General features: G+C 36.0%; 2 protein-coding genes across 3 annotated transcripts; one reads left to right on the top strand and one right to left on the bottom strand.

The window, feature by feature from the left end:
• The first annotated feature begins 14614 nt into the window (after nt 1-14614).
• LOC113333263 lies at nt 14615-18119 on the top strand. Of its 2 annotated transcripts, none has more exons than XM_026579781.1 (5): nt 14615-14769; nt 16443-16506; nt 16605-16649; nt 17560-17657; nt 17785-18119. In XM_026579781.1, the coding sequence occupies exons 2-5, from the start codon at nt 16453-16455 to the stop codon at nt 17861-17863; spliced, it is 276 nt and encodes a 91-aa protein (XP_026435566.1). In that variant the 5' UTR covers nt 14615-14769; nt 16443-16452; the 3' UTR covers nt 17864-18119. The 2 variants fall into 2 exon arrangements, with proteins under 2 accessions (XP_026435566.1, XP_026435567.1); XM_026579782.1 differs by lacking the exon at nt 14615-14769 and adding an exon at nt 14987-15685.
• Nucleotides 18120-19464: 1345 nt separating this feature from the next.
• Nucleotides 19465-24203, bottom strand: LOC113333017 (boron transporter 1-like). The gene is made up of 12 exons (XM_026579500.1): nt 23384-24203; nt 23143-23225; nt 22742-22934; nt 22481-22619; nt 22104-22269; nt 21810-21976; nt 21458-21631; nt 21246-21341; nt 20912-21049; nt 20442-20764; nt 20068-20335; nt 19465-19963 (listed from the first exon to the last, which is right to left on the bottom strand). Exons 1-12 carry the CDS (start codon nt 23485-23487, stop codon nt 19676-19678), a joined length of 2139 nt encoding a protein of 712 aa, XP_026435285.1. The 5' UTR covers nt 23488-24203; the 3' UTR covers nt 19465-19675.
• Nucleotides 24204-25520: the final 1317 nt, after the last annotated feature.

Below are 25520 nucleotides of genomic sequence, written 5' to 3' on the forward strand. Positions count from 1 at the left end.
AAAATGCCACCTATAAATGAAAGTGTGGAGAAGACATGGGAAGCTATAATCTTGATGGAAAATATACCAACACCGTGGAACATGGGAACGGAACCACCTCCAAACCGCATGAGTCATGAATTTTTTTCCTATCATCATTTTCATGGACATACCACAAATGATTGCAGAAATGTAAAAATAATTATTTTGAGAATGATAGATAAAGGAAAACTAAATGACTTTCTGGTAGGGCATCCGCAATCTCAACCATTACCACCACCACCAGAACATCACAAAGTGAATACAATGAAAAAGAAGGAAACATTCTTCATAGAAGTTGGTGCAAAAGAAAAAAATCTATTCTGTCACTCTATCGTTCATTCATATAAAACAATTGAAGATTTTCATGATATTGTTTTGAGTAGAGTGTTCGCAAGAGATAATGATGGAAGAGAAGTTATGAATATTGCGAAAATCTCGTCATTAGAAGAATGGCAGAAACAAATCATTTCTTTTACTGCAGAAGAAATTCCCAAAGGAGAAGAGGTGCATGAAAATCCATTGGTAATAAAATTAGAAATTAATCCAAAACCGAAAGAAGATGAGGATGATGAAGCTGAAGATTCATGGGTAATCAATAGAATTCTAGTTGATACTGGAAGCTCTGTGAACATCTTATTTTATCATACTTATAAAACCATGGGTGGAAGAGATGATGATCTTATACCATCAACATATAAGATATATGGTTTTAATGGTACTGCTAACAAGCCTAAAGGGAGGTTACTATGCGAATTCCATTGAAGGGAATATCTTCTGAAATCTTATTTTGTGTTGTTGATGTAGAATCACCCTACAATGCGTTAATTGGTCGACCTTGGATACATGTGATTCTAGGTGTAGCTTCAACTTTCCACCAATGTATCAAATTCCCCCACCCCAATGGTGTAGGAATCATAAAGGGAGATTGGGTCGAAGGAAAAAGATGTTATGAAACTGAGATAGAATCTTGCGAAGGAAGAGCAAACAAGAAGGAAAACTGGCGATACAAAATAAAAGATGTACAAAGAAGTGAGAGGTTGATGGTGGATACAATCGAAAGGGAAGGAGAAGAGATGTTGCGAAATTAATGATAGCTCAGAATAAAAATGATGAACATACCACTACCAAAGAAGCAGTAGCAGAAAATAATAAAGAAGCAGAGGATGGCAAAGGTAATAAAAACAAGAAATGTATGAATAATTAAGTTGTTGTGATACTCTCGCAATAAGTAAAATTCTCAAAAATACATTTGATTGAACAAAAAAATTGAGATTGCAAAATTCAGATATAATATAATGATTTGTGAGACTCTCGCAGAGATAATGAATTTTACAGAAAATAATCAGAGAAGAATGACAAAAGAGAAAGAGGCGAACCTTTATGGCGTAAACGCTAGTTCGCGAATACAATTTCGCAAGAGGCAAATGTAAGAACTAAAGTACGTCATATAAAGGGGTACCTATTGCATGGCTCAGGGAAAGGCTACACCAACCCCGGAACCCGAGTCATGAAGATTTGGGGTCAATAAAGCCCATCCGGGAGAGGCACCTTGGATTCTCAGCTTAAGTATATGAATTAGGTTGGGCGACTAAGGTAATAAGGACTCTCCCAAGGAGTGCAGAATCTGATCAAGGCCGAGGTACATGGTTGAGTCAAGAGTGTCGGGGGCGTTTGAAGCGTCCTTGCCATTCTTGACAAGTCTTGGCTTATACTGCACTCGGCCCGAAGAAAACCCCACTTAGGGTGAAGTCTTGTAACCATAAGCCTTATAGGTAAAACGGATAAGAGGCTGCGAAAACAACTGGTTGTTGTTAAGACTGGATGGGAGGAGCTAACCTTGTATGGTAGAAGTACGTCTCCTTGAAGGGGAAACCAGGGGGAAGATAAGGGCGGAACCCTCCATTAGGGAGCTGATAAGTGTCTTAAGACGCAAATGTCATGAGGATTTTTACTCGCAAGGGTATTAAGGCTTGTCATATTTGTGCAACAATCCTGAAGAGGCAATAATACAAAAGAAAAAGATAAGACGAGATCAATGGGTTTTCGCATGAAAGTGCGAAGACGTCCTGCGATTTCGTCGCAAGACGGCAATGTCATGGGGCTTTATTTTCGCAAGAATATTTAGGCCTGTCATATTGTAGCAACATTCCTGAAGAGGCCATAATACAAAAGAAAAAGTTAAGGAAAGATCAATGGGTTTTTGCATGAAAGTGTAAGGACGTCCTGCGATTTTGTCGCAATGACAAGAGGTGGCATAATAAGACCTTTAATTAGGAAGGCAAAATAAGACCACACAGGAATGAGATTTTGAAAAGAAACAAAATTCATTTTGCACAAGATTGCGAAATTATACAATAATTTTTTTTTATGAAATGTCTCATTTGGATTCAAATAACAGAGGCAAGTATGGGAATGTATGAAATTAGAAAATGTTATTTGTCCATATGATAGATTTACTCAAAGATTCAAGAATTAATGATTATATTGATTAACTGTATTGCAAAGAAGAATTGTTTTTAATGCAGGTCAAAATGAAAGAAACACAAATATAGAAAGAAGAAATAAATGTACAAGTATTACAAAGAATCAAAGAAAGAAGAAATAAAGACTACTTCTTGGTTAATCCTTCATTATCTTCATAGACTTTTTCCTTCTTCGTCTGCGTCAGAATCTTCATCACCATCAGAACTTCCATACTATCAGATTCTTCATCGTCAGCTTCGCTATCAGAGATAATCAAACTGGGAGTATTCTGTGGGATTTCTTCTAAAAGACAAGGATAATCAGAATGTGGGATATTATGATCATCACAAACCATTTGGATAGTTTGATTGCGAAAATGCATAGCATCATTCTTAAAATTCGCAACAGTGATCTTGATTTGATTCTTTAATCTAGAATACTTGTCGTTGCGAGAAGAAAGATTCTTTGCGAGTTCCTCCTTTTCAGCTTCGAGTTCTCAATCTTTTCACGATATTATTTTCAGAATCTGCGAGCAAAAGACAATCAATTATTAACTTGATGAGAATTCATAAGAAGCAAAAATTAGTAAAGAAGAGCAGTTAGTAACCTTCTCTGTCAGAAATCATATCTCTAATCAAGGTTGTATGCTCAACTTGGAGACTAACATTTACCTAATCTTTTCTAGCATCATCTAAGATTTTCGCAGCCCAAACAAATTCATCCTCACTACTTAAGAAGACGAGAACGAATTTGATTTTCCCTTTCGCAGAGTTATTCTTGCGGTTAGCTTCATCTCGTTCAAGTTGAACTTCAAGAAGAGCCTCTTGGAATTTCGCCAGAGCCTTGGCACCTTGATCAGAGATGCGATCCTTATCATCTATGAGACCACTAATTTTGGTTCTTAACTCATTGGTTTTCTTTAGAATCAAGAAGGAGACGCTTAAATCGGTTGGCTAAGCCTAAACTAGATCTATGATCAATTTCTAAGAGGCGAAATTTAGATCTAAGCTCATTTAGAGAAAGAGAAGAAATTCTATCATTTGAGAAGCTATTTAAGGAATTGTTAAGACGCTCAAGAAGGGTATCATTATCCAAGGCATTAGGAAATGAACGAAGAAGGGTAGCTTCATCAGAAAGACCATAAATGTCTGCAAAAAGGATCGTTTAAATAAGATAAAACAACAGGATGAATGAATAAAGAGAAAAGAGAAAAGTAACATACCGTAAAGCTGATTATTAGCTTGCTGAAGACTAGAAATTTTGTTCTTATGAGGAAGAATCAATTTCTAATTGTCTATTTTTCTCGCGAAGACCTTTAACTTCAGCTTCCAATTCTTCATTCTTTTTGCGAAATTGAAGATTCTTCTTTTCAAGATTTTCACGTCTTCTCTCTAGATCTGAGGCAACAGCAAAAGAAGCTTTTCCAGCCTGCGAAAAAATATAAAAAATATTAATATAGAAAGAAATTTTGAATTATAACAATGAAGAAGTAAAAGGATAAAAATATACCAGACTATTGAGAGAATGCAAAAAATCGGGAGTCACTGATCTAGAAACTCCACGAAGAGAGCTATCACCATCCAGTAAAGGACATCGCAAAGGGTAGCGAGATTTACAGGTATCTGCGAATCGGCTATCTCCCATTCCTTGTAGAGAATCAGAAAAGAGGCCAGATAATTTAGCCATAGAAGATTCAGGTGGAGAATCTTCACTTGCAGCAATATCATCGTTGTCCTCATCACCCTTATCACTTTCAGAATTTTCGTGAGGAGGAATATTTGAAGGGGAAGAAGAACGAACTTTACTTTTCTTTTGAGGAGGACCAGTTGATTTTTCCCTGCGAAAAGCACCTTTGCCTTTATCACCAATCTTCGCAACATCAGCAGATTCTTCTACTTCAGCAATAATCTTCACACACAGATAGAAATAAGAAATGGAAGCATGGAAGTAACAGTACTATTTAAAATCATAAAAGAAAATTTCTTACCTCATTTGTGTATGAGCGAAGAGCTAACAGAGTACTAGACTTCCCAGTCCTATTATAACTATCTTTCAATTTTTGGATCTGCGGAATGTCGCAAGAGTTAGAGAACAGAATAGTTAAAATCAATAAAGAAATATAAAATGAGTTAAAGGGGAGAAACATACCTCTTTCTCCTTTTCGGGCCAAGAAAAAACCCAAGGTTGATAAGCAGCGAGATTCGCAGGGAGAATATTGGACCCAGCAATGTAGGGTCCTTTTAGCATTAAAGGAAAAACACACCATTTATCATCTTTGGATTGGCGAGGAGTTGTGTTTTTACCAGAATGCCAATAAATATCTTGCATAAGAACTTTGGATTCATCAATGTTATCTCTCCTTTTTAAGCGAATACCCCAGCGAGTATTCTCTTTCTTCATGGAGATAAGTTCATAGTTCTCAAAGAAATTTGTTACTGTATACTTCTCAGCAACTATTTCTAGATCTGCGAATTTTGGATCCCTAAGTTCTTTTGAGTACAGAGATCCTCTACCAGCACCATGATTAGCGAACTCTAGCATCATACGGATGCAGTCCCCACTCAGTTGGAAGATAGCTCGCGAAAATCCCGAATGAGCGAGAATTTCATAGAATAAAGGAAGATCTGGGTTATAAAGAGGAATAGGGAGACCTGCGAGAATCTGACCTAACGAAATTATGATGGATTGATCATCACAATATTGATCAGAGAAAAGCTTGACAGAAAGGATTGATTTAGCATTCTCACCAGGAATGGTGGAGAGTATGAAACCTTTATCAGCAAGATCTTTTTGGACATCTTGTAAATTCTTCTCATATCTATGACCACTTGGAGCCATGTCTGAATATAGAGTATGGGAATGAATAAAAAAGAATTGAAAGATGAAAAAACTACAGCAGTAGAGTTTGCAGAAGAAAAACAGAGTTGCAGAGACGAGAGAATAACAATAGAAGAGAAATTAAAAAAAAAAAGTGAAAAGAAGAGTAAAAAGAGTATATAAAGGAGATTTTACTCGAAGAAATAAACACCATTAAGACGAAGAGACGTGAGCGGTTGAAAAGTAGCGGTTACAGAAGACGTGCCAAGAAACAAATGGAAGAAGGAATACGTATGATAAATGCAGAATATGAAAAGATGACAGCTGCGGCATTTCTCACATCATTCTCTACTTCGCAGAAAAGATATGAGAAGAGACAAGATGTAGGATCAGAATCTCGCAACGATAATGTTTCAGCGAAATTACCAATGACATAGCACAACAGCGTCGCAGAACAATTTCGGAAATGATAAAATAAAAGACGTCAGCTGGGATCACAAGAAAGATATGATAGTCCTGCGAAAATTAGAGAGTGCGCGAAATTAACATTTGTAAGGTTGCGAGAATGTCGCAAACCATACCCGAAAATAAAGGACAGATTAGTTGTCATCCACCATGTATTTCCCTATAAATAGTCGTTCGAATTGTAGAGAGGGAGAGAGATCTTTTTGAGTAAGAAACAAGTAAATAGGAGAGAGAAAGTCTAGAGCAGAGATCATTCTTGGTTTCTTTATCTTTTCCTGTAAGAATATTTAGATATTGATAAATAAAATTAAGAGTGTAAACCTAAAAATGAGTTGATTAATAGTGAGATCACATGAGGGGTGTAGTGTAGGATTTCCTGCAACTACACTATGACCAAGTTCATGTTAGACAGATGAGCCATTTCTCTAGCAGGTGTTTCTTCGAGTTTCTTCGGTACAATATGAGTACTTTTACGAACCCATACTTGTGAAGGATTTTTTGAGTTCTTCTTTAAACGATTTTATCTACAACATTTGCTATTCGTTCGAACATTAATAGAGTAAGCATAACTGACATTCCTGGAAAAGATGGTATACCAATACTAGTCTTCGAACCAAATGGTTTAGACTTTCGAATATCAGTTACACCTTTTAATATGATATTTAAGGTAGCCTGGATATGAATACACTGGTTATTTCCAATCTCAATTTACACTTCCTTTGAATGTGTCCTTCTGTGTTGCAGTAAAAACACATCTTTTGAGTTTAACAAGATCAGAAATAGTAGAATTGACATACACGTTTTTAGAAGAATTCTTCCTTCTTAGAGAGACAATTTTTGCGTGGTCAGAAAAATTCAACTGTGCATCTCTAGGAAAAGTAGAACAACTTTGCTTATGGACTTCTGAAGAAGATTTCGTTAGGACATCATGCGTACCAGTATCACTTTTTCTAACTCTTTAATTTTCTCAGAAACCGCAAAAAATGAAAAATCTTTGGATTCACAAACGTTACATGAGTCAGGAGGAATCTTCAATACACGTTTGATTTCTAAGACGTTTTCCTCAAGTTTGGCCTCAAGTGAGATTATATGCAAATCCACATATGTCATGTTCTTCAAGGAGAAACCTTATTCTTGAATCTCGTTCATTCATATTACCATTAAGAGTATTGACTTTGTGTTTCATCCTATTGACCCTGGAACATTGAATTCTAACATGTTTTAAAATCTCAACACTTTCCTTGGCTACTTCACTTCCTAGTTCTGAGTCATACTCATCGGTAAGATAGTAGGGATAATACTTGTCAATACCTGGTTGTTTTATATGAAAAAAATTGAAAATGCGGGGGGTCTAACAACCACAACCAACAATTCGTTTGGAAATATGAGAGGAATTACTCCAATACACTTTCTAGAGAATCAACTAGACAGTCATAATCAATCTAGAATAAAGTATGTCAAAGAGTTTAATATCTCTAACTATTAATTCAATCCGCAATCAGCAAATAGAAATCTGCGATCTCGATTGAATATATGAGGAGTAACTTGAATGGTACCAAAGACCAATGTTCAAGTGTCAATCAATGTAAATCAACAACCCAAGGTTGGATATACTAATTAATTGATCTTAACTCACAGCCTGTGATATTTCAATTATATAACAAAATATAATGCAGAAAAAAAAATAACACAAACACCAGAATTTTGTTAACAAGGAAACCGCAAATGCAGAAAAACCCCGGGACCTAGTCCAGATTGAACACCACATTGTATTAAGCCGCTACAGACACTAGCCTACTACCAATTAACTTCGGACTGGACTGTAGTTAAACCCTAATCAATCTCACACTGATTCAAGGTACAGTTGCGCTCCTTACGTCTCTGATCCCAGCAGGATACTACGCACTTGATTCCCTTAGTTGATCTCACCCACAACTAAGAGTTGCTACAACCCAAAGTCGAAGACTTGATAAAAAAATCTGTCTCACACAGAAAAGTCTATAAGATTGAATAGATCTGTCTCCCACAGAAATACCCAAGAGTTTTTGTTTCGTCTTTTGATAAATCAAGGTGAACATGAACCAATTGATAAATCGCACTTATATTCCCGAAGAACAGCCTAGTATTATCAATCACCTCACAATAAACTTAATCGACTAGTGAAACAAGTTATTGTGGAATCACAAACGATGAGACGAAGGTGTTTGTGATTACTTTTCTATCTTTCCTATCGGAGATATAAATCTCAAGCCAATTTTACAATTGCACTCAATCACGATAGAAACAACAAGATCAGATCACGCAACTACAAAGAGAATAGTTGGGTCTGGCTTCACAATCCCAATGAAGTCTTCAAGTCGTTAACCTACAGGGTCTCGAGAACAAACCTAAGGTTAAAGAAGAATCGACTCTAGTTATGCAAATAGTAGCACACATGAGGTGTGGGTATTAGGTTTCCCAGTTGCTAGAGTTCTCCTTTATATAGTTTTCAAACCAGGGTTTGCAATCCAAGTTACCTTGGTAACAAAGCATTCAATAATCACTGTTAGATGAAAAACCTGATTCAACCAAGCTAATATCTTTCAACTGTTAGATCGAACTTAGCTTGTTACACACAAATGAAATGTACCCTCATTTAGGTTTATGTAACTGTACCCAAACGTGTACACCATGTTGGTTCACAAATAGTTAACCGAGGTTAGCCATATGATTACTCTCATATCAACCTTATTCATCTTAACCATAAGTAGTTCAAATGACTCAAATAAAACTAGTTAAAGAGTTGTTCAATTGCTATATTCTCATGGATTTATATAAGAACACAATTGACGCAAAATCGGTTTGATTTACTCGAATTGATACATGAACATTATAACCACGGTTTCAAAGATTGCATTCCTTTAGTGATAAATGTTTTAGGTTCATGTACAACTGATTTTAGAAAGTAACCACTTAAGTATGCGTACAAGTATGCTTACTTAAGTAACCGGATTTGAGTTTGTTTTAGTTTTCAAACTCAGCAGAAATTCACGGAAATGAACTTTCCGCCGGTATGCATACGGGTAAGCGTACTTTAGGTAACCGGATGAGTTTGGTTTTGGTTTTCAAACTCAGCAGAAATTCACGGGCGTGAACTTCCTCCAGTATGCCTACGGGTACGCATACTTACCCAGTTTCCTACAACCTTTTTGTATACATACAAGTATGCATAATTTAGGCTCCCGATTTAGGACTTACGCACTAATGTGCGAACACACTATGCTTATAAGGACATTCTTCTATAAGGACATTCTTCTAAACTCTTTATTTCAATCATTGAAACATTCTTCTATAAGGACATACAGGATTCTAAACTCTTTATTTCAATCATTGAAATATTCTTCTATAAGGAAAATAGCCGTTTTCACACACTATTAACATCAAAGAAATTTTCAAGATATTGAAATAATCATTATCGAAACATTCCAAGTCTTACACCAAATGATTGTATCACACAAACCATGTAAGATGTTACTCGGCAATTTTCTCATGATATAAGATGAACTTGGTCGAAGCGAAAGCTTACCAACACATATTTCGAGAAATATGTAAGCGAGATATACTCAGCTTGAAATCTCAAATGTGTATAGAGAAAACCATATCGTAACACGACTTATGTCTCAATATAGGAGATAGAGTATAAATAGACTTTCCAAGTGATAGATGAGTTTAAGTCTCCACATACCTTTTGTCGACGAAGTTCCACAAGCTCTCCTTAGTAGTTCTTCGTCTTCAAGTGATGCGCGCCGTGAAGTCTAAGCTCAACTACACAAACTATGTCCTAGTCCGTGACATCTATAAATAGGCTAGAAATCAAGACTTATAGTTTTGATCACTAACATTGACAAACATGCTTGAGATAGCAACGCATGCGAGTTTGACCGAGCAGTGCTCTAACAAAAATGTTTATTTATTTTGGAGATGGGAGAACTAATCTCATTAATAGAATCCATAACAACGGTTTAAAACTGGTGGTACGTTTCTAGAGACTATACTCTTGTTCACATATTCAGATCGCCACAGACACAGACTTATTAGGTCTTAACATGTTTACCTGCTCTGATAACAATTAAAAACGAGGGGTTACCAAGTACACCTCTAACTTTTACTTTCGGAAACCTGTATGGACAAAACCTTAACACAATTCTAAGTAGACCAACTTATTGATCCCTGAACAAAATTGTATAAAGAGTTTATATTTGTTTCTCTCACAATCAGAATGTTGCAGACAAGAAGTCCTTGAACCTGATATAACCATGAGAGTACTTGGATGATTCCAAAGATCAATATCCAAGTTCAATCGAGTCGTATCCAAATAATCGGATTGGAATTCTTCCATGCACGAAACTTGTTATCTATTTTTCAAGATATGAGTTCAACAAGAACAAGTTCTTTTAGTCGATTACAATCAAGGTGGACGTATCTACTACGATTGATTACGTACTACTTGTGATAATCTTATTATAAAGATAACAATAACAATATAATGTGGAAAAGGAAAAACACAAGACGCCAGAAGTTCTGTTAACGAGGAAACCACAACTACAGAAAACCCCGTTACCTCGTCCATATTTGAACATTGAACTGTATTGAGTTGATACAAACACTAGCCTACTATCAGAACCTCGGACAAAAATATAGTTGAGACCGAATCCACCCTCCAAACGATTCAGTTACAGTCGCGCTCCTTACGTCTCTTAAACCTCACAAGGTTCAAGACAATTGATTTCCTTAGCTGACTTCCTTTACAGCCGAAGAGTTACATCAACCTAAGTGAAGACTTTTGATACCAATATGCTCTAACAGATAAGACTATTTGATTTTCGTTTAGATGGTGAGATCAAGGTGGAGAAATCTGTTTGCAGTAGCAAAGATAGAAAACCTCACAAATCTACTACTTATGACTCCCGAAGAGCAACCTATATTATTAACCACCTCACAAAAACAATCTCAGACGAGTTCAATTAAGAATCGTTATTAGATATCTATCTTGTGGAATCACAAAGTCTGAGACGACGAGAACTTTGCGATTTCTATCTATCTCGCCTGAAAGAGATTACAAATACCTCTATAACATAAAAGCAAGATCAGGATACACGAACTATCAAGGTAAAAGATAGTTGGACCTGGCTTCACGAATAAGTGAAGTGTCTAAGTGGTTAACCTAATTATGTTTCTCAGAGGAAACCTAGGTTAATAGAGGACGACTCTAGTATACAACTAGGACACACGAAAGTGTCAGGGATTGAATTTTCCAGTTATTTGAGTCTCTATATTTAAAGACTTTCAAGATTGGAGGTCGCTTAAGATTCAATCTAAGATAGCTTGGGAATCAGGCTAACACTTTCTCTAGTTAGATGAAACACTGGTTAAGGTTTCACATAAGCATGTGAGAAATTTGAATTGAAATCACATAATAGAATATACATTATGGCCAGCCGTAACCGAACCGTGTATAATGAAAGTTCATGGGCGGTTAACCATTTGATGCATAAGCTTAGACATATTCATTTTACACTTTAGACTTTAATCTTGATACACAATCACAAGTGATTAAGTGATCATGATAAAGCGGGGGTATAACAACCACACCCAATAATTCGTTCCTCAATCTGTATGGACGAAACTCCAATGTAATCCCGAGAGCACCAACTTAAAAGCGAGACTCAATCAAGAATTATATCAAAGAGTTTTTATCTCTTTCTCAATACAATCAGCAAATCATACAGATAGGAATCCGCGAGCCTGATTGATATGAGAAATAACTTGGACGGTACCAAAGACCAATGCCCAAGTGTCAATCAAGTTCTATCCAACAAACAAGGTCGGATTTATCAACTGAATGAACTACGCACAACCTGTGATATTTCAATTATATAAACAAATATAATGCGGAAAAGAAATAACACATACACCAGAAATTTTGTTAATTGGGAAACCACAAATGCAGAAAAACCATGGGACCTAGTCCATATTTGAACACCACATTGTATTAAGCCACTACAAACTCTAGCCTACTACAAGTTAACTTCGGACTGGAATATAGTTGAGCCCTAACCAAGTCTCACACTGATTAAGGTACAGTCGCGTTCCTTACGCCTCTAGAACCACGTCGGATTCTGCGCACTTGATTCTCTTAGCTGATCCTACCCACAACTAAGAGTTGCTACGACCCAAAGTCGAAGACTTATAAACAAATATGTCTCCCACATATATGTATATTCTTTATTCGATTTTTGTTCCGTCTTTTGATAAAATCAAGGTGAACAAGAACCAACTAATAATCCGGTTTTATACTCCCGAAGAGCAGCCTAGAAATATTAGTCACCTCACAATAACCCAACTGATTAACATGAAAAGTTATTACGGAATCACAAAAGTCTGAGACAAAGAACTATTATGATTACTTTTTATATCTTACCTATCGGAGATAAATCTCGAGTAAATCTTAGAGAAGATAAAACTCAATACGATAGAACAAGTAAGATCAGAATACACAACTAAAGAGATAATAGTTGGATCTAGCTTCACGAATCACAATTGAAGTCTTCAAGTCGTTAACCTATAATGGTTTTGGAAAAACCTAGGTTAAAGGAGAATCGACTCTAGTTTGCAACTAGGACACATGAAAGTTCCGGGATTAGGTTTTCTAGTTGCTAGAGTTCCCCCTTATATAGTCTTTCAAATCAGGATTGCTTTCAATCAAAACTACGATAGCTTAGTAACAAAGCATTCAATATTCATTGTTAGATGAACTCCTGATTTAAGATTCAATCTAAGTCTGCTCAGAAGTAAAGAAATCGATCTCCACCGTTAGATGGTCTTATCTTGTTACACGCAAATGAAATATACTTATATTTGGATCCATAACTAAACGTGTATATTGAGTTGGCTCAATAACAATTAACCGAAGTTAGTCATATGAACAATTTTGTCTTAACCATATTCATTTAACAATTTTAGATCAAATATGAAGATCAATCAATCATGAAAGATAATCAAATGAATCTAATTGTGTTTCAAATAGAGTTGTTCAATTGTTCACTATTTCATAGAAATATATATGAACACATTGAATCGAAATTGGTTTGATTCGTAATCGTACAAAGTGCTTATACAAGAATCAATTCATGAACATTAAGCCACGGTTTGCAATGATTGCATTCCTTAAATCATAAATATTTAGTTCCTGAGTATGAGAATCATACATAACCGATTTTAGAATTTCACACTGTGTTCGCCAACCAGGTACGCGAACAGCAGCTCCGGGTCTTGGCCTAGTCAAGCCGTTCGCAAACCCGGTTCGCGAACAACCGTTCCGGACCCAACTCAGGTAAACCCCGTTTGCATACTAGGTATGCAAACAAGAGTTCCAGACCTTTTCAGGTAAATCCTTTTGCATATTAGATACGCAAACAAGAGTTCCGGACCTGAATCATCACAATACAGTTCACATACTAGGTATGCATACCGTGTTGTATCCAGACATGGGTCATCATTCTAAACTCTCATTTCAATCATTGAAACATCCTTGGAAGACGACAACGGTTGTCTCACACAAACCATTAGTTTCGAGTAATTTTCAAGTGATCGAATGATCAATACGAAACTTCCGAAGCTAACATCAAATGACTGTCTCACACAAATCATATAAGATGTTCAAGGTAATTTTCACATGATCATATTTTGACATAATATTTAGTTTCCAACAAATAGATTGTTTCCAACTAAACCCGTCAAGAATATGATGCACATAGCTAAACAAAAAAGCTTCCAACACATATTTCGAGAAACAGATAAGTGAGATAAACTCGGCTCGAAATATTAAATGTATATAATGTAAAAGTCTATATAACTATACGGCTTAGTCTCATTAGAAGATAGAATAGAATAGACTTCTAAGTGATATATAAGTTTTAGTCTCCACATACCTTTTGTTGATGAAGTTCCTCCAAGCTCCTCAATAGATCTTCGTCTTCAACTGGTGAACGTCGTGAAGTCTTAAGCTCAACTACACATTCTATCTCAATCCGAGACATAGCTATAAGTAGACTAGAAATCATTTGGTCGTCTCGACCACAGCCGACCCTCATGTTTGTATAAGACCAAATCAGGGGCGGAGCCAAGAATTTTATCATGGGGTGCAAAATTTTCTATGGGGTACAAAATAAAATTTTAGGGGTGCAAAAAAGGAAAAATAGGCTTAGATATAGAAAAAAAATTAGGCCTAAAATAGACTTTGGAGCCAGCTGGGCAGGGGTACAAGTGCACACCCTTGCAATGGGCTAGCTCCGCCCCCTGGACCATATCCATTCGATTTCTAAAAAAGATTACTAATCCTTAACTTTTTGAGAAATCCTTCACTAGCCGTTGTGAATGACTGACTTTTCAATCTTTTCGACCTTGGTTCTATAGGAACGACCTCTTCTATCCGATCAGATGAAGTTTAGCCGCTCATCTGAGGTTAAATCGATTGACTCAACTTAGGACGGGATGAGCAAATGCTCAGATTTGAGCCTTTGCTGATCCAGTTTGACCATTTACTTGCACTACTGTGAGGTGGAAACGTGCATATTAGCTTGTTCGCTCACCCTTTTGGAATTGCTCTAACAAAAAGAGGTTTTCTTCTCCTCCCTTTTTTTCGTGAAAAAATGCGAATGGGAATTGGATTCGTAGGAAACTGGTTGTCGTTTCCTTTGGGGTGTTCGTTCATTCACATGAATGTCATTTCCTCCGCCCAAATACGCCCGGGCTTATATATTATATTATACAAGTACCATCGACTTTAAACTATAATTACGACTTCAACCATCAGTGCAAAGGCACCAAGTAGGTATTACATTTACAGTTTCCTAGCCATCTCCTCTCGCTCGCCTTATTCCTCCGTGAACAGAGACGACGACAACACATCCTGAAACCTTACCATTTTTCAATCAACTTTAATTTGTTTATTCAGCTAGTAAGGTTAGTGAACTCTAAACCACAAATTAATTCATTCAAACTGTGACAAATAGTCAGCGATTTTCTACTCTTATCTAACCTAAAAATGTGACTTTTGCTTCCCAGTTTCAGTTACAATTGCTTTTCAATTCTTATAACATGTGATGAATTTGTGGGGTTTGGTCGAAATGTATGTTCATACCTACATTTTCTCTTTATGAACCCACTAAATTGCTGAATATTAGTTTTTAAATTTGTCAACTTAAGTTGTTTGTTGATTTTCCTAAGAGAAGAAACATGTTCAGATTTCAAATTTAATAAGACAAAAGAGGATTAACTCCATGTTTATATATATATATATATATAGCTTGAGTTGTTGTTATTGATTCATTGTTGAAAAAGTAGGTCACCCCATAACACAGTTTCCGTATGCAGTTCGGGTAGGGTTTAGATTCATCAGACATTTTTATGATATTAGTAGACCTTTTGTGGGAGGTTAATCACGGTACATCTTCTTATGGGTTTTCCCAGCAGATTCATGTACCATACTAAGCGATTAAGTATCAGAGTATTTTGTAGTCGCACTTAACCAGAAAAATGAAAACTAATGATCTGTAAATTGTTAATCAGGCTGTCTAAGGAGACTTAAAGTTTATAACTAACAAGTAGTTCAAGGGATTTATTATTAGATTCTGAATCAGGTGAAATCATACTGTATTTGTCATCTGTAAATTGTTGTGAGGTTCTGTTATTAGACTCTTAGAAAATGCAACTCGATTCATGAAGTACCATTTTGGTTATGGGGTTCAAGGATTTCAGATGTTAACTCTGCAGTGCTCAGCAAAGCTTGCTTTTTCTTTCATTGATACATGTAAACATGAGTTACAACCACTTGCTTATACTACCTTGAAGCAGTGGCATCCTTGGATAATTTTTAGAGGTAACAAGGTTTCTGCAGCTTTAACAACTGTACTGTTATCACCTCAAAGATCACTTTAAGTCATCCGTATTTCATTTATCTATTGTGTAGAGCTTGCAATAGGGATTCCCCTAGCTTTTAGCTTTGATAGTGGTTGGTCCATTGTGTCCCTATTTTGTTTGTCCATTGTTCATCACTCCTAGTCAAGTGTGAATGAAATCTGTAATCTGAATTCATGAATCATGATGCAGGTTGCAACACAAGGTTTTAATTTGGATGAATTGAAATTATTGTGTAAATGAATTTTCTGGGGTAACATCTTATTTGTGTCAGCTTAAGGAAGTATGCAATAAAAGTTTGTTTTGCATGTATCAATGTTTCGTATCATCTTGGAAAGTATGTTTGTGCACATCGAATGTCTGAGGGGACGTCTTCTCAGCCGGATTTTATTAAGTTATGAATTTTTAGTCTGGGTGAGTGCAGTGCTTCTTCAGAGCGGGTGTGATGGTGTTCCATGGCAATTATGGATTATTTAGTTGTTAGGTATAAGTGGCAGGCGCGTAGCGCGTGCATTTTCACTTGTCACGTCTAAAAGAAATCTATTATATTCAATCTTTAATCTGGGTTACAGCTTAATGATGTAATTATTTATCCTTACTGGAACAACAGTCACTGAAATGAGTACCTGTAAATAAATGAAATTTTATGCTATCAAACAGGTTTTGATTATATTGTTTCTGATGTGTTTTCTTTAATGGGATTTGTCTTTGTGTCTCAGTTTGGAAAATATGCCATCTATACAGACTGCATTGCCTCCTGAACTCGTCAATAATGCCCGAAGAGTTAGTATTCTTTTTCCTCTCCTTTCACTAATGTAGTTAACATACTTGTTAATGTTTTATTTTAAAGATTATTGATATTCTGATTGTATTTTTGGTAGCTTTATCGGGAGTGTCTAAGAAGAGCTAAATATGTTGGTCATAGAGTAAGCTTCTCTTATTATTGTTCTTTACTTTACCATTCTAAGATATGTTATTTCCGCATTCTTTGATCATCTAATTGCTTTGTACATCACACATTGAATATGATTGTAGCCGAATGTTTATCGAAATATGTAAGCATCTTCACCACAACTGATCATATGAAACATTAATCGAAAGGTTTTTCATTAGGATTTGAACTAGATACATACAATTTACATCTATCCTGACACAAGATAAATCAGTCCCCGCACAATCTCTCACAGCATGTTTGCAAAGGGAGTTTTGATCTATCCACTTCACACTCCATACAAAAGACAAACATCTGTATTTTCCATTTGAATCAGTGGGAGGAATTGACCAATACATCATTTGTAGATGAAATATGGTGTAAGACCAGCTTTAATGTGTTATGTAGGAGTTTTTGGTGGCTGGGTCAATGAGAGAAAGATGTATCAGGCCGCCAGTTCTCCTTTTTTTAGGTAGAATGATCTGATTCTGACTATTATACCTTAACATAATTCTTCATAGAGGAAACTAATCGATATGCGTATAGTGTTGCAGACAGCCAGAGTGGGTTCGTAGGAGGTTTAGATTATTGTCTCTCTTGTTAAAGGCTTTACGAAGGGTTTAGAAGATACATTAGCTTCTATAAACTATACTACTATTTCATTTGGTTACCAGCCTTTCTGTATTGCTTTAAATGCGGGGTGTTAGTGTCGCACACTGATCGAGTAACAAAGTTGGTGACTTTTGTTTCATTGTTTTTCCTGTTGAATGCACAACAAACATTCAATTTCTAACTTCTGCTTGTGTTAAACATATAGACATAGAATATACTTCTATCCGTCCAGTTCTGTTTCCATGGATTTGAAAACTGATGTAATGATTGTCTATTTTTTATAAATCTTGCAGCAAAATAATACTCCGCTCCTGGTGGATATGATAAGGCAGCAATTCAAGAAAAACATGCTCGAGACAAATCCAGAAAAGATTCAGACCATGATGGATGCGTGAGTTTTAAGTCACCTTGATAATGCTTTTAGTTCTTTCATATTAAATCTATGATCGTCATGTTTTTGCTGCTACAAGGAGCTAGAAGCTGGAAATTTCACCTAATTGTGTGGTTTATGTCTTCAGTGCTGCAAGAGGACTTATTAATCATATGCTCCTAGAGTCAGAACAGATAACTGGGCGCAAGTTAAGCAGCAAAACTTAATGTTCTACATATTGTTGCAGTTCTCATGTCATGTTTCTGTTTTCCCAAATCAACAAATTTCATTTATTCTACTCTTAACTGGACTGAATAAATTTCTGGTGTTGGTGTTTACTGGACTATAGAGTTGATGTCTTTTTTGGGTCTTCCTGAGTTGTCTGACCATTTTCAGTATTACCTGGTATGTAAAATCTAACATTGATGATTTGCGGATTCAGCAAGTTGGTTATATTTTTGCTTGACCATGAACTTGAGCAAACCTTTACTCCAAGGCATACGTTGAACATTGTACCGGTAGATTTATACTTCGAATCATCTAAGGAATGTCTCACGGGACAAAAAGATCTCCTGTCACAGAAATTTCAGACTAGTAGGCCTGAAATCTGAAGTCGGAAGGTCTCTTTCTCACTCTCTCTTAGATCCAAACAGTATTCCATGGATTTGTTCAATTTCTGCGCATGAGCACTGCAATTATGTAGTTGTGAATGGTTGTCCCAAGTAATCTGTCACATCAGCAAACATTTTGAGTGTCTTTACCTTCAAAGTATGAGTGATGGTGATGCTACTTATTCCCTCCAAAGTTTTCACTGTATCCAGGCCTCAGAGTTACCCAGGCAGAACGTATTGGGGAAAAAAAGTAAGAAAATCTCTTTCCATGCACGATGAGACTAAAAGAAAGAACGTATTGGAAAAGCTAAGTCAATGGGTTTGAAAACAACATGATGCAAAAACATCCAAAAATGAAAACCCTCTGTAATTGAGATGTTTTGGTTACCATTCAATGTCTTTCTTTCTTTCTCATCATAATTTACAGGGATTTATTGAATGAATGAATTGCATCCATTCCTTTCTTCAAAAACATCATTTCTCTTCTTATCAGCCATCTTATTGTTCTATTGCAGATATCCACTTTAAACGTCTTTCGAATTAGACCTTTTCGTCGGTTTTCTAGTAAGTGGATTACTACAAGAAAGAACGTCAGCCAGAAAACATTTTCGATCATGAATCGAATGTCTAAACTAGCTTGATTGTCTTGAAAGATAAAAGGGAGTGTTATAGGCTATCATGAAATCATTGTTCACTTAAATGATTACATTCTTTTTCTTTATTGCTACGCCAAATAATTTTTGCAAATCATTTCAAGCTAATATATGTCGATAGAAAAAAAAAATTTATTCTTTTTTCTTAATATACACAATAGAAATTTATCGGTACACTTGATAAATGTCCTTAAGAAGCTACACATGATTATATAGTTGGTGTTATTCTGAATACCCTGAATTTTTTATATGCCTAGCTTGGTTTTCCGCAAAGTTTAGCAGCTGCTCGGTAATAGACCAAAATTCTCTGTGAAAATTCACCATCATTTGCATCTACAATGCTGTGAATTTGGACAATTAGTAACATATCCAGAAGGGACAATAATGTTCTAGGCTCGCAAATCTCATGCGTAGATTGTTTTCCTTTAGCTGTTAGCGCTCTGCAAGTTTGTATCGATGATCAGTGTACTTTTGGTAGAGAAAAAAAACTAATGCACATATTCATTCGACAACAATCTTATCTTTTAACCAAGGTTGAGTAGATGTCGAAATTGGAAACACAAATATAGAAATGAAAAATATATTAGAATTATCTCTATGGTTTAATCATTACAGTCTTCTCAGGTAAGAGAAGGAAGCGTAAACACATGCAGAACAAGATTTTACAACAAATGTTAGCCAAAACCCAACATCACAAAGCCACACAAAGACGAAGAGGCTAACGTAGAGCTAACAGAAGAACCCACACATAAAGCTAGTACAAGTATTTTTGCCCTTAATGAGTTGGGGTTTGTCCCAATTTAGATGGTCTCGCTTCTGCATCTCTCGGACTAACTGGCATTCTTCCCCCAAAACTTGAGCTTCTTAGTTCATACACGCGGGGACTAGTGAGTGATTTGTCCATAAAGCTTTGGCTTCGAAAGCTTTTTGGGTCTCTTGGGGTTGAGTTGGAACTTGTTATCTTAGGACTGCACATCCTACGAACTTCACCGCGGCTTCGAGTAAGCATCTCATCTAGAATCTCTGCATCATCTGCAAAAGGAGCTCTGGAAACCTCCCCCTCCTGATATGAAATACACTTAAATATTCAGTATAACTTCATTATTCACTTACAATAGGCTATGTTTAGGAAAAGAAACGGAAGTAGTTTATAGGAATAAATCTTACACATGAGATGTTGAACGGTAAAGCGGGCGCTTCTTCATATTCTGCTGCATCTAAATCTTGAAGGTGTACCCCTTTGAAAAATTTGGGGAGTATGTATTGTCTTACAGGAACCAATAACATGATCATTAATGGGAATAACACCCCAGCTATTGGAATCCATGTAATTCCGAAACAAATTAGTAAGTAAGTTGTCTGAAATAATGTGAAAGTCAAAATTGTTTTGAAAGGTACAGTTTCTACAAAAGTGGCATGGTACTCCTCAAGAACCCTGGAATAAGCAAAAGAAAAAAAAGAGGGTTATTTAATGAAAATGAAGAAGAAAAAGGAGAAATGAAATTGACCACAAAGAATAAAGTGATGGAAAGAATTTTTACTTGTATCTTCTACTTGGAGCAGTGAAGATTAATAAGAATCTCTCCCAGAACTGATTTCCGGGTAAGCTCTCAACGGCCATAAACGCGAAATAACCCCAAAGTACAGAGGTTGGAATCATTTTAAGTAAAGGCATAGCTGCAACACAGCCTCCCACCATGGTTGATTGAAGCAAGTTACTAACTCGTTGTTCTTTGACCTCAACGGGTAACAAATCATCAATCTCTTTTTCAACATCAAATACCGTCTCATCAACCGGCGCGTCGATGTGTCCCACAGTAGAAGCTAACTGAAGAGTTGTCCCTTTTAATTCCTTTAATCCTTGCTGGAAAAAAAAATTTATTTAGGCAACAACGCTATTGTTGATGACTTGATAACTTGTATGGTAATGAAGTTTACTTTCAAGGCTATTCATGAGAAACAGCTTTATATCCAATAAATATCAATACAAAGAAATGCGTAGTTCTCTTACTCGAGCTGATGGCTCTTGGTAGATTAATGGACTCTGCATCTGTTGATAAGCTTCTTGCATATTGCCGTAGACTTCTCCGAGACTTGCATTATCCTCCATACTTCTCTTGGCACTGACTACTAGTTTATCGCGAAGCAACTGCAAATCAAGTAAGGTTCATGTGAGTTAAAAATTTAAGTAGTTGCTCATAGAAAATTTTGTTGCAGAAAGTGAACCATCTAAGGAACGAAGAAATAAATGATCATCAATAATCCAAAATCTCAAGATCTTTGATGAGTATTCATATTGAATCTTTTGTATTCCATAGCTAGGTAGAAGTTTGGATAGCGCTTACCTGGTGTTTGAGAGTGGCAAGACTCTTTGTATGCATTGGAGATTGTGGGATGACGCCATTAGATGGTGGGATACCAAGAAGACCACATAATAGAGTCTGCAAACCGAAACCAACAATTTTGCTTTTAAGTGCACGTTAACTAACTTATTCTGTAAGATACAAAATGGAGAATAAACAAGAAAGAATGCAGGAAAGATGAGATAGATGTTTACCAGGAATCCTAAAAGAAGTAAATCGTAATGGAAAGAAGATGGTTTTCTCAAATTGAACTCGCTTTGCTGTGCAAGTTGAGATGCTACACTATGGTCAAAATAATAAAGCACTGCGATCATCGTTGCTGGGATAAAAGCTCCGAATATATAAAGGATAGGCACATTTAGCATGTCCTGTGAAGCCAAAGAAAAACACTTTTGCGATACTTAGCTAAACAAAGTAAATAACATTCTAGCTCAAAAGAGCAGAAGAAATTGTATACATGAGCTAACTTATTTTTCTATCTCTAGTTTACGAGAAAGAAACATAAGACTATTTACATCGAAAAGATTAGTTGACAATAATACATACTTTGACGACTGTCCAGTTCGCGTAGGCACCAGGTGACCACGGATTTGGGCTGAAGAGCCGTCTAGGGATACCATGTGGAACATTATTGGCTGGGATATAAGAAACAGCAGTCCAAACAAGAACCATCAAAGGCACACCATAGTCTGCAATGATACCTCGAACCCACGCTGTGAAAAGAAACCAATGTCAGGCTTTCGGCTTTCCGTACAGAAGAATTTAAAAAAAAATGAACAAGATTTAAGGAGCACTAAGAAACCAAAGAAAAATCAAATTCATATATATAGATACACTTGCCAGAGCCATATCTCCATGATCGTGCTTTCCGACTTTTAAGTCCAGTGAGTAACAAACCAAATGACATAATTAATGCAAACATTCCATTTGAAAATCTCCATGACGGACTAAACTCAGGTAGGTTTGGATTTTCTCTTCTTGGAATGCGAAATTCATCAATAATTCCCTACAGAACAAAGAATACACATCATAAGTAAAAATCAAGTTATTTTCAGTTAAAACAACACCCAGCTCTTTTCTAGACAAATATTCTAGCCCAATCAAAATTAATGCAGGAGGTCAATAGTTATGGACAAAAGCAAAGTCTCTACACTTCAGTCAATTAAATATTCAGAGAAACTGAAAAAGAAGAAAACTTTCTGATTCATTTTTCTTACTCTAATTGCTTCCTGCATAAAGAGCATAGCAATAAGCAGACCAAAAAGTTCTCCAGCCACACGAGTAAACCTATTGATGATGGAGCAAGCCCCCAAGACAGCCAGTAAGAATAGCAAGGCTGCAGACCATACACATACCCTGGCCATTTGAAGAATCATGTAAGTTCTATGCAACCGAATTCTAATAAGAAAGTAATGAAAATTCTCATCAAATAGAATAGGCTGCGTTCACCATCGATAAACAAGACAAAGATAGCATACCATGCAGACCATGCAAGAAAGAGCTTTGGTCCCAATTCAGGTCTATCTTTAACAAAGTTGAACATGAAAGTGTACATAAGCACGGTGGGCTCAGCAACTCCAAGAATCAGCAAAGGCTGACCTCCTATAAGTGAATGTATTATTCCACAAAGTGCAGTTGATGCTAATGTTTGAACTGCAGTCAGAACTCCATCTGCAAGTACAGATAAACTTACATAAGCCACTTTCTCATGAGCTTAGACTACGATTATTTATTTTTACATCTAATTAAGCACTACTCCTCGTAGCATGCTCGAACATAAAAGTTGTGCAAAGCCCCTAAAAGCTAAAAAAAGAAAAATGCAACGACTTTGACATCAAGTAATCTCTCAATCTATTAAAGATAGTCTGATTGGATTTACCAGTGCTCCTGTCCAATTGTTCGCCGAATGAAATAACTGGTATTGCTGAAGCGAAAAATATATATGTTGTTGGAGCCAAAATTCTGCAAACACACAAATTATGGCTAAACTATCACAATATCTCTACCAAAAAATTGAACCTACAAAAGAAATCAGATAATGTAGTAATTCCATTATACCCAGTTTCATCAATACCCAAACACAGATTTCTCCAAATAAAAAGCACAACTAGTACACACACCTTAAACCAGCACTGAAGCCACTAGTCCAATCTTGCTTGTAGCATTTCAGCCTTCCTTTAATGTCATTCTTGATTCCTTGAAGAGGAACAAAGGTCTCCTCCATAGATTTGTTTGTATAATCAATCACAGGACTAAGCTCTCTTGATTTAATAATGGGTTTGGATTAAAACTAAGAAAATACCCCCTAAAAGGGATAGAGAAGAAAAATCTAAAATCCAGATAAATTTACATGATCAGATAACACTTCACAGAAATGTAATGAGAGAAAATGAAAATACTCACTCACAAAATAAGGCTTATTTACATGATTTGAGATCTTACCACAAAATCTCAATAGAAAACAAAAAAGAAAAAACTCACACAAAATCAAGAAGATTCAAATGAATGGCAAATGCCCAGATTGCAAAAACTAGTCTTTAACTCAAAAACACAAGAAAACATTCAAAACCCAGACTTTATATTATCATTGTTTCTCAAAACAAGAAGAAGAAATCAAAAGGGTTTTGGATTCAGAAAACACCTAATAAGCCAATAGTTGTATTTTGCAGAATGAGGAGGTAGACAGAGAGAGGGAGATGGAAAGTGATGAAACTACTACACAAAAGAAAGTATTGTAGGATGTTGGAAATATATAGGCTTTTGAAAAGGGTGTGATGATGTAAAGAAAGGAACTGTAGATTTGATTCAAGAGTAGCAGTAGTACATTCACATTCAATGTGGGAGAGTCAAAAGGGATGAGAATCAGAATGAATGTATTTTTCACTGTCAGTGACTGTAATTAAAATCAAAAACAAATGTAAACCCAACACAGTTTAAGTAGAAGACTTAAACAAGGAAGACGGATCTGTCTGTAGAAGATTATTAAGCTCCCAAATGTTTATTTTGTAGGGAAAAGGAAAAAGAGTAGCTCACAAAGTGGGATTTTTGTTTTCTTTTACTCTTTTGAGTGATAAGTAAGTAGGTATGGTGAGAGAGATAGGGAAACGTACGTGTATTATTCGGATTCATAAAAGTCAAATTCGGTATCAACGGTTCGTGAGTCGGCATCAAATCGGAAAGGCATACGAACGTGTATAATTCGTTTTAGAGATATGAATTCGGGATACAAAATTCGGCTTGATGCGAACATTTAATATTAGGAAATTATGGTGGGGAGTGTGATTTGTGTGTTAAATGTAAGTATATATATCAAGTATATGTAACTTTAGGCAATCAAATAATCGTTGGCACAGTGGAGTGGACCATAAGTTAAGGAGTTATACTAGCTCAAAAAGTTCACGTAGTTAGGTCGGTATTTCGATTGGACGGCCGTTTGATTCGGTAACGACCGATTCGTAAAAATTCGCGAATGATTCGACGAATTGTTAACTAGGCTCTCTACTGTATTTTTTTTTCTCCAATTCGTTTAAATTATTAATGTGTTAATGTCATGTAAATTACCAGTAATACATGACGACTGTGAATTATTGTTTAGAGAGACCGTGAACGTGTAATCTACGGCGATGGACAAACAAGAAACATATACAAACGGCGGAAGAACAAATGTCGCGGGGAAGGCAACCAATGACGAATCAATCTATATTGTATTATTTTTATATTAAACAACTCTGTTAAAGCAGATGTAACAACAAGGACATAAACCTCATTTTATACTACTTCCGTTTTTTGAAAAGAAATTATGAAAAGAATGCACAAGAGTACTGTGTTTTTTACATTGGTATTTTTAATATTGTTTAGTAGTAGTAAAGCATGAAAACAAAGGAGTATTATGATGAATAATTATTGAAGTGGGCCATTTTGTTTTTTAAGTACCTACCTACTGTAGTCTATTTTTGTATCATCACAGAAGACCTAAGTACTAGACTATGTTTAGTTCACGGCTTCAAATGAATTAGAAATAGCAAATGTTATCTCGCAATCTTTTTTTTTTTTTTTTTTTTCTTGAAGCATCTCGCAATTCTTTCCTAATAAAGTACTCACTTACGATCACACGGTGGCAATAGAAAATGCTGCTGATATCGTGACGAGCTTGTTAATTACATAAAGAATGAGCAATAGCCTTGATTTTTCGCTAAGGTAAAGAGCGAGAAGAGTATGTCTTTCTCAATATTGGCTTTTCATAATTGTGTAGGTCGT

The sequence above is a fragment of the Papaver somniferum genome, unplaced genomic scaffold (assembly GCF_003573695.1).
Source record: "Papaver somniferum cultivar HN1 unplaced genomic scaffold, ASM357369v1 unplaced-scaffold_132, whole genome shotgun sequence".
NCBI classification, from domain to species: domain Eukaryota; kingdom Viridiplantae; phylum Streptophyta; class Magnoliopsida; order Ranunculales; family Papaveraceae; genus Papaver; species Papaver somniferum.

What these genes read in the sequence shown, in the direction of transcription:
- LOC113333263 (XM_026579781.1), top strand. Translation starts at nt 16,453, where the DNA reads ATGCCATCTATACAGACTGCATTGCCTCCTGAACTCGTCAATAATGCC. An exon ending in TCGTCAATAATGCCCGAAGA is followed by an intron (nt 16,507 to 16,604) that starts GTTAGTATTCTT and finishes TATTTTTGGTAG; the next exon opens with CTTTATCGGGAGTGTCTAAG. An exon ending in CTAAATATGTTGGTCATAGA is followed by an intron (nt 16,650 to 17,559) that starts GTAAGCTTCTCT and finishes TAAATCTTGCAG; the next exon opens with CAAAATAATACTCCGCTCCT.
- LOC113333017 (XM_026579500.1), bottom strand. Translation starts at nt 23,487, where the DNA reads ATGGAGGAGACCTTTGTTCCTCTTCAAGGAATCAAGAATGACATTAAA. An exon ending in TACTTCTTTTAGGATTCCTG is followed by an intron (nt 21,342 to 21,457) that starts GTAAACATCTAT and finishes TTCGGTTTGCAG; the next exon opens with ACTCTATTATGTGGTCTTCT. An exon ending in GCTCCAAGTAGAAGATACAA is followed by an intron (nt 20,336 to 20,441) that starts GTAAAAATTCTT and finishes TGCTTATTCCAG; the next exon opens with GGTTCTTGAGGAGTACCATG.